Raw genomic sequence first — 10,052 nt, 5'->3', positions numbered from 1 at the left:
GTGTATGCCTGAATTTTCAACTAAGAATGAGCCCAAAGATGATAGAGAAGAAACAGTAAATGTTAACAGTGCCAAAAGCTCAGGAAAGTTAGGAAAATTAAAAGCACTTTTTTTTTTTTTTTTTAGCTCTGCCACATACTGACTTTAATAGTGGTGACAAAGGTTACAACATATTTATTCAATCAAGACTTTTACTGGACCTGCTGGGAGAAAAGTCACCTTTATGAAACAGAATCACCTTCTAACAGGGGTCTTCCTCTCTCTGAGATTCTGATTCTTTTGGATATTTGTGTTTTTGTAACAAAAACAAATTCACTTTTTTCATATCATGTCGATTTACAACAAAAGCCATCTGAAGGCACTGAAAAGTTACATGGAACACCTAGTGGAATACAAAGATCAGTAAATTTATCTTACATTTATTTTTGCATTTTAGAAAAAAACGCTTTAATCTGTGTGAGAAATTTTAAGCTATCAGTTAATTCAGAATGTCCTTCTTTCTATTATATTTAAAATAAAAAATAAAGTTTGATTTTTTCACACCTCTGACACATTGAAACTTCAAGTACATGTGTGCTGTAAGACAGTCAGCTGGCATGTAGTGAACTCACCTGCTGATGGTTTTTATGATGCTTTCCAGCTCATCATTGGAGGGTGGGTTGCGCCCCCCTATGGGGAACACCAGGTTGATGGGATCAAACAGACGGGACAGGGACTTGGAGAGGTATGCTGCCTCATACGGCTGCAGAGAGTCCTTCAGGGCTTTTTCTGGACTGCATAAACACACACAGACACCGGATCAAATAATGTCACAGACATTCAGTCTCTCAGGCGGCAACGCAGCAAAAACTAACATCATTCTGTAACAGATATTACCACATATCTGTTACATAATGCAACAGATATGTGGTAATGTATGTTCGATGCTACATCTACAAGTGCAAGTTCAAACTCTACCATACAAAGTGAAAACCCTTTAACAATAACACCCAGAAACACCAAAGGCGTCTCTGGGTTTAAGCTCATCTGAGATGGACTGATGCAAAGTGGAATAGTGTCCACATTTTTGGAAATCATGGATTCCGTGTCCTTTGGGACAAAGAAGAAAGGACTGTTCAGACTGATATCCGCAGCAAATTCAAAGGCCAGCGTCTGTGATGTCATGGGGGTGTGTTAGAGGTCCTGTCATGATAAACAATAATTCACTTATTCACACAATAAATTAAAATGGGCTCAATAAAAGGAGGTGATAATAATCCCTTGTTTGTTTTTGTCACGTATCTCTCTCTCTTTCAACCAAGAGAATGACAAAGTTTCACTGTGGTGCATCAAACTACGCCTCCCCTCTCATTCCTTTAGTAACGGCTCAACACACAGGGAGCCGGCAGGTGGGCGGATGGATGGATTTTCCAATTTTTCCACTCCCTGGAAAAGTTGAACAATTTCAAACTTTTTTGTGTCATGTCACTAGTCCCCGAGTTCAGCGTAATGCATGAATTACGTTGTTTGCTCACCTCACTGCACAAACGCTATAGGAAATGAACAGATGTTCTTAAAACATATGCTAAGATAATAAAAAAGTTCATCAAGACAAAGACAAAAATAGGATCTTTCCCCAGTAGCATATCACCCACAGCCACTACAGCTTCTTTTTAGGCTTCATATACCAGTTTATTTGTTCAGGGATGCAATGACACATAAAACAACAATAGCACCATTAAAACCTCAAACTGAAATAGATTAATGTCTATGAAGAGTGAATGTACATTTTTGTAGGTACATGGAAGTTATATAGCAGTCTGCTTCTCTTTATTGAAAAGCATTTTTTTAATAGAACAGACAACTCTACCAATCTATGTAAATGACGGACTAGGCCGTTGCTATTAAGCAGGGACAGTGTAGCCAGCTGTGTTTTTACTGTTGCTGTACAACTGATCCTTTTGGTATTGAAGAGTGGTAGCACCAAACGGTGAGAAATTAATACTCTGAAAAATGCTTTGCCACCCAGCTTCACTCCAGACAAAATGAAAGTGGCTTTAATTGGTTTAGTTGGTTAATTTGAATGAACTCACTTGTAGTCATGTTTTCCATGTGTGAACAGGTCCTGGCTCTCGACTTCTGCAGTAGTGATGTCCAGAGGCATGTCCAACCCTCCGCTGCTCGTCAGAGCCCCTAGCAGGTTTGTGCTGTACTGTTGCAGACGGCGCCACAACTCATTGTACAGTCGCAGAAGTTTCGGGTACTCTCCTTCAAAAGCTTGCTTGAGGAAAGAGGAGGCTGGAAAAGAAAAACAAGCAAGCAGATAAACTTTAAAGTAATTTTTCAGCAAGGTATAGAGAAATGTCTTCAGTAAATAATTTCTTAATATTGATGAAAACATACTTGTTCTATTGGCAGATAAATTAACATGGGGAAAAACATCGTTTTAAGTTAAGTCAGAGATCAGATCCGAGGCAGCTTGTCCGCATCGTCTGACATGTTTTCCTTCTCTGTCTCATACGGGTCAGCAGTGACTTTGTTCATGTATCTTTCTCTTGCACAGTGTCCAAGATTGTCCACATATTTTTCTTTTAACTGGTCTGGAAGCCATGGGTCTGCTATGCATTGAGCATGAACTTGCCTACTAAGATAGTGCAGATCAGTTTGTTTGCTAAAAATCACACAATCTCCATTATAATTGTTGTAGTAGATGGGCTTTTTTGTTGTTGTTTTCCAAATAATTCAATTCTGACTGTCAAATATTCCTCCTGCATTCTTCTACATAAGAATTAACTGCAGTAGCAAAAAAACTGTTCTGAGCAAAACAAATGACAGACTGTATGCCACTTTTTAACTTTAGAAGCAAAGATAAAACAATATTTTGTTGTGAGGAACCCAACTTTCTTACTGTACTGGAGCTAGACCATCAAAAGCAAAAACAGGGACGGATTGTGCATCGGAAAGAGACATTTTCAGTTAGTTCCATTCACTGCTGCAGTGGTTTGCACAATTACAGCATGGCTTACTAATATAACCACTCTTTCCACTTAATTTTGTTTATTTGTATAGCACCAACCACAACAGATGGCAAAAATAACAGATGTTGTGCTTCCAGAGTCCAAGTTTTTCTGTCACCTTGGGAATTACATGCAGATTCAGATTAGACCAGAATATCTTACAGTACTTATAACTGGAAATGAGTTTGACCTATTTTTCTTGTAAAGCTTGAGGGGATGAGCAGTTTTTCACAAATTCATTTAAGTGAACTGAACAGTTCTAATCAATAAATGAGTGTAAGTAGGCATGCAATACACAAGCAGAGAAAATTGTTCCACAAAAGAAAGAACCAAAGATTTTGTCATGAAATAAATCTTCATCTATGATATTCTCTTTGATTTAACCAAAACAATTTAGTTCATAAACTTCTATACTCTGATCACACCTGATGTGCCTGACCAGTCTGTGGCAACTATGGGGCTCTTTGGTATATAGACACTCAACGTTTCTTTATGTTGATTGTCAGTAATCCTTTGCTACTTTTGATTATGAAAAACAAACTGTTACAACAAAAATGTCTCTACATAAGTTCCATGTTAATTATATACAATACGCTTTTTCCTTATTTCTGCCTAAGAATATTTTCAGACACAGCCTGTGAGATACAACAGGTTTTTAACAAAATTAGACTGAAGCCAAGTACAAAAGCAAGCAGCCAAAACCGCCTCTCCTATTCTCACTTTGGTATTCTCTGTAATCAGACAACTCTGTGCTGAACGCCTCCATGTGATCCGGGAGAGAGTGAGTGTGAATGTGAGCGATAAAGAATGAATGCTATTGTTGGAATAATTAAGTCTTCTTCTTAGTCCTGGTCTTACAAATATTCAAACATACACCCAATTAAGCACCCATCCACTACCTGCACTTTATATTTCAGTGATTTAAAAAAAGATACTTATTGTACTTTTCTGATGGGAGAATTCATTCAGTTTAAGTGATGAATACAATGAAAGAAAGATTATGAAGGTAAACTCAAGCACTTTCTTTAAACAATTCATCACATTAAAATCCACATGTTTAGGGAAGCAGATACGAACAGTGACACAATAATTTTACAAACACGGTGTTCAAACCACATTGCTGCTAAAATAACTGAGCCATGGATGCATTTATTCAATCACAGAAGCTACATTGTTCCTCCGAAGTAAGCTACATGCAGACTGTCTCAGCACAATGTTTTCATGTTTAATTAAATATACTCTAAATCAGATGAATTCACAAAATTTTACTTTAAACTGCGACTTTTGTGCTTTTAGTTCCAATGTCATGTTTTTTATTATGTGTGTAATAAAAACTCATAGGGGCAGTATTATGTATTTTCCAGTCACACAGTGCCATTTTATAGCACAATCAAGTAACTATGCAACCTACGATTGTTATAAAAATCTGATATATATGAAATATGACTTAAAAGAAATTTGACTTTGCAATTTAACACCTTAAGTGAAACTAATCCACAAATCAAACTTTTTGTTGATAAACTGTCAAAATAGGTCATTTGTGGTTCTAACATTATGTTTCTGTGCAAATTCTGACATTTTTGTAAAATTTGTTTAATTTGGTCTTATTTTGCCTTAAACTGTATCAATACTGCCTTTTCTTTGTTCAAATGATTCTTAAGCAGTTGACTTTTCCTATTGGTTGCAGCTGTATAGCCACAGGTTTGCCGGTCCTGCCCTGGACTGTGCAGGGCCGGCAAACCAGGTCCTGCATTAGGTTTGCGGGTCCTGCACACTGTATATTATTACATGAACAAACTAGAATTTGTTGGTCATATAAGATGGAGATGGAGTAGCAAGTGATGCTACTCCATCTCCAATGGCAACATTAGGAATGTGAACACGGAGTGGAATGGGTCTGCTCTGCTCTGACTGTTGGTGAAGGTTTGGTGTTGAACTTATGACTTTCAGACTTTCAGTTAGTTACACTTCAAGAAGGCTCTGCTCTTTCCGACACTGCGCCTTCAGCCACATCATCACAACAACATCTCTCTATTAAGCCTTTACCATTTTTACCAGCATGGAGTGAGAGGTAGGTTGTATATAAATAAGATCAGCAGACACGCTGTTCCACCAGGTGTTTGCTATTTGCTGCTGGCGCTAGTCTAAAGGAGCTAAGAGGGGGAGTTGTGGAAGAGGGGGAAGCTCAGCTTGGGAACTGCACTTCCAAGAAAGAGCAGTGTGAAAAGGCAGTGGCTCGGTTGCTATGGAAATGTCAAGGATTTTTTAAGAATTCATGAAGGAATCAAAGCAACATTCCAGGTGTGTTTTTGATGAGGGAATGACATTATGACATAATGTAAAGTTAAAACATTTTGATTTACTACACTAATTTGCTTAATTTTTATCCTGTTCACACAGAACTGCATGAGTGACTGCTGTGCATGTGTGTCCTCTAGGTTTAATGATCTGTCACCAATAAAGTTAAGTCAACCACAGCTGATTTAAGTGGGTCTTTTTGGAGGAGGAAATGCTGCAAGAAATGCTCTAGTCAACATGTAAACTTCATTCATATATTGCAATATAAAATGATCACTCATCACTAATATTGGTGACCAAAACCATCAAATTAACATTGACTCTTGGTTGTGAGGTATACATGTAGCAAGGCTTTAAATTGATGTTAATTTCATATCAATTAACACACTCTTAAGACACACTCTCCGGTAAAATCCCCTCCCACTGCAGTAAGATGTCATTTGTGGTACAGCAAACCCATTGATCATGGTAGAAGAGATTTGGAGGAGAAAATAAAACATATCCCTGAAATTCAGACCAATCACACAATAGTTTTGAATTCAGACGGGGGTGAAAAGTTTGCCAGGGGGTTGTGACAAGGAGGAGTGAACGACATGAGGCTGAGAACAAAATGTTGGGATTTTCACCAGGCAACTGTTGAGCCGATATTTTGGCACATCGGCTCAACCATGCTGGTCTGGTTTGACTTCACATAAACATCTTAAATCAAAATCACATATTAAAAACGAGAACACAGATCAGCATACTTCTGGATCATCAGACAGGAAAGGAGGATAGATGAAAAGCATACGACAATTGCTTCTACCAAAAGTTATCTAAAGTTATCTATAACATAACTGAACAAGCATGTTGCCATGGTTACATAATCCAACTAAGATAAAATATTGTAATCAACATTATGTGCTGACCACAGAGAAACAGCTTACAGATCAGTTACAGCTTACAGATTACACTATTCTTGTTGGTTGTGACTAAATTTGAGTTCAAGTTCCCAGGTGGAAATTCAGCAGCAAAACAATATATGTAAAAGTTCTGAAAAAACAAACCAGTCATACCTTCAGTTGCTCGATGAAAGTCCTCACTGAGTGTACGGGTTACATCTGTCCAGAAGGTGTAGAGAATATCTGGCTGACCATCCTGCTATCAGAAAAAAACAAGTAAGACCTTGGTATCTCTTCTTTTTTTTTTTTCTTTTCAAGAGTTTTTAAATCTTAGTGGCCTTTCTTGTGCAATACTTGAACAGGAAATAGGGAGGAGAGAGGGGGAAGACATGCCCGAGACGTGTGTTGTGATCCATTTTTATTCACAAACTGATCAGATTTAATTCCTAAGCATCCCTTGTGCTGGAGACGTCACTGTTAAAACTCCTCTCTGCAATAAAACTCATTGCTGTTCAGATAAGAACTGATCCCACTACAGAAGCAAGACCTCAATCCCAAAGTCTTGTTGGAGTCAACCTCCAAGAGACAAGAGCTCTGAACCTTTTTCCTGCTGCCCAGGAAGACAATTTATTTCCAAACCTTCAAAGTGTTCACTGGAGAACTTCTAGGCAGTGGTCTGCGTACCTCACGCTTCTGTGTTCCCATAGAGACGTCAAAATTTCTTGATGCATCTGCCTGCATAGGCCAGCTGTGGCAACCTCTCCATTCCTCTACGAGAAAGGTACTTTCCTGGGTTTAGTCAACCCAAAGTACCAGAGGTTCTGCTAAGAAACTCCAGCAGTTTATGTCTGCTGCCTGAAGAGAGTTTTTCTGTTCCATCAATTTTTTGATCTTTGGACATTGCTTTATTCAAACTGACGATTGGCTCAGAGTGAGACTGTTCCATTTTCTCCCTCTTGTTCCCACTTCTCTTCCTTTCTTGATTTCCTAATTTATATCTACTTTGCAGTCGTACAAAGCCTAAGTCCGCATTTTCTTTGTGCATGTTGCGTTAGCTCTCAACATGCAGAGTTTATGACCTATTGTTGAAAGAAGGTGGGCCAGTCTGAGTCTGGACAGTGACTTGACCTCCTCCCCTTTTTGTTTGGGTCTCAGAGGGGTTATTCTGTCCTACAAGACTGTTGTGCTACATTTATGATTCTGTAAATCTGATTTACTTTTCAATTTCTTTTGTGTTACAAATGGAATAGCTACAAACTACTTATAAAGTATTTTTGACTGCAAAAATAGAAAATTTAGCTTGTCATCTTCATAAAGAGACCAAGCTTTTGAATGTGCTCCAAATTGTTCAAGAACAGCAGTTAATTCTCTTAACCCTCCAGCAGTCTTAGTAAGATACTCAGGAGGAGCACAGCAAATGTCATGGTGTGGGCAAGGCGACAGTCTGATGGTCTCTCCAAAACCCCAAAAAGTAAATCTTGTAAAAGCACACATGGGCTGTATGCAACCCTGCCGGACCGCGCACAGAGTAAAAAGCTCGTGGAGTCTAAATGGCCCATCTCTTAAGACCATATGAGGGTTAAACAGTCAGTAATTCAACATGTCTTAATTAACAAGCATGCACCTTCACATATGTTAACCTATAAATAATTTCTAAATGAGTTTTCTGTAACGTTATCCAGCTCAGTAGCCAGGATTTTTATGAAAAAATAAATAAATAAAAATTTTTCCAAGTCAAGCCAATTTTCTTCAGCTTCTCAACTGGAGACTTAAAAGACTAAGCAGAAAACAAGAATAAGACATGGACTCTTTCAGTGTTTTCTTAACAACAAAAGAGGGTGGGAGGTGTTCTAAATGTACCAAGTTCAGCCTGCAACACAGATTTTATTACATACAACTAAAACAAACCTTATAATGAGCTGCAGCTCATTTGGAGCTCATTCTGAATTTGACACATGGCTTCTGAGTTTCAGGCAAGGGATCAAACATGTCTGCAATAAATCCTGTTGAACAATTTCTGCAAGCTGCTGTGAGCCGACATGTTTACACCTTAGTGGAAAAAAACACACAGGCTCATGTAAAGGACGGGGGAAATGGCGGTGCAGCTGTACTGCTGTGAAGCCTTGCATTTACACATGTCATTAGGTCTCAAATCACACCTCCATCTATGGGTAATTGGTGAGAGCTTTGTTGCCATGGTAATAGTCTCCCAGTCTGATTTCTACTACTAGGTTTTGTAGAAGGGAAAAGGGAAACGCTGATGATGACCGCAGAGACTGCTATGGTTACTACTGAAACTATTAGAACTGTAACTGAAAAAGGTGACATTTCTCTCCTTTTCTTTACAACTATCATTCTTTCCAAATCAACAGTTCATGTTCGGCATATTAAAACATTATTTTTTGTAACCTTTAAACCTTTAGTGCTCTTTGTTGGTGCACTGATAGAGGGGACTGTTTTTGCAACATGGCTTGGAATTTCATTAGATACATGACACAAAGAGATCTCTTTTGTGATTTTTATCTCTTTAAAGGGAGAGTGGGGGGCTAGTATACTGTTGAGAGTTTGGGGGGGAGGCAGACGGACCTACAGTGTATTGCAAAAAGGGGGGAGGAGGTCTGGTTCTCACTCATGGTGCGAAAAAAAATTAGACAGTGGAGAATTGTTTTGTCTAGCAAATTTTCAACCTTCATACTCAGGATTTTAATTCATATTCAGAAATTCTGAGAAATAATAAATTTATTTAAGCGAAATAGAAATAGTCCCAGGAAATATTTATTTTCCCACAATGCATTGACCTGAGGTCAAATATGTTAAAGTAATTCTGGCATTTAAAATGTATTTGTTCTCTTAAATGAACAACCAAAAACTTAACTCATTTAATATTCGAAATGAAAGAGCAGATGATGAGGAATGTGCCTAAAACATGAAGACAAAATATTTTCCATTCCAATAAAAACCCATCATTACCAGTGAGAGACACAGACAGATCATAATAGCCTGCAGCTCAGAGCTGCAGGTAATTAATGACCTCCACCTGGGTTGTGTCTCTGTGAGACAGAATGGTGGAGAAAGAGTTCCTATCTTTGTGAGACTCAGCGTGGTCTGAAGTAGTTTGACAGAAAACCATAAGCCCTAGAAAAATTTCGAAAACATTTTACGGGAGCAGGCATGGGTATCAATGTCATGACTGACTTTGAGACCAATAGAGCGATATTTGTGGCCGTGAAGGCGAGTTAAAAATAGTTTTGGAGTCAGAAATCCACTGTGCTGTGTGTGTGTGTGTGTGTGTGTGTGTGTGTGTGTGTGTCAGAGAAAGAATCCTGTCTCTGTGAGACACCCAGCCTCATTTTTCGCTCGTTTTTCACAATTTATGTAGCCATTTTAAGTCTGAATCCCACTAAAAGTAATAGCTCCCTTCTCGAGGTCAAGCTGAACGTTTTGATACCACTTTTGTGGGGGTGAACGCAGCAGTTGGGGCCGCTTAAGGGTGATGTAAGAATTATAAATAATAAAGAAACGCCTTATTGGGTGTAGAACAATAGGTTCCTGCCATGCATTGCATGGGCAGGCCCCAATTATAAGCAATTTCCACTACCAGTAATAATGTGTCTATCAGAGGATTCCTCTGGCCATTATCTTTCATTAAGGTCCTCATTGATGACTGTGTATTGAAGCATTGAGGAGTTACAGTCATTTGAATTTTGTATAGCAGATGTTGTCCAAGTGTGCCATTTGGAGATGCCAAATGGAGACTCCGAATGCCACACTTGGACAACACCTGTACATCCTCAAAAATAAACATGTCCTAAATGACATTTCTTTTTTGTGCTATTTTGATCAGTCTTAAAATCCATGTGAAGAACACTTTATTCTA

General features: G+C 38.5%; 1 protein-coding gene across 2 annotated transcripts in view; it reads right to left on the bottom strand.

Annotated features, from left to right (window-relative positions):
• LOC106938810 (conserved oligomeric Golgi complex subunit 5-like) overlaps positions 1-10,052 on the bottom strand; it is a 32,632-nt gene that overhangs the window by 17,564 nt on the left and 5,016 nt on the right. Inside the window, exons 2-4 of one of the 2 annotated variants that reach the window (XM_015020986.1) lie at positions 6,350-6,434; positions 2,073-2,277; positions 612-773 (exon numbers count right to left, since the gene is read on the bottom strand). In XM_015020986.1, the coding sequence (XP_014876472.1) occupies positions 612-773; positions 2,073-2,277; positions 6,350-6,434 (452 nt within the window). The remainder of the gene's footprint in view (positions 1-611; positions 774-2,072; positions 2,278-6,349; positions 6,435-10,052) is intronic. The other variant, XM_015020988.1, reaches the window with a different exon arrangement.

This window comes from Poecilia latipinna, unplaced genomic scaffold, assembly GCF_001443285.1.
Source record: "Poecilia latipinna isolate Pla-1442-1.1 unplaced genomic scaffold, P_latipinna-1.0 Scaffold2698, whole genome shotgun sequence".
Lineage (NCBI taxonomy): Eukaryota > Metazoa > Chordata > Actinopteri > Cyprinodontiformes > Poeciliidae > Poecilia > Poecilia latipinna.
Note: the sequence above shows the minus strand (reverse complement) of the source record. Positions and strands in the feature narration are given on the sequence as shown.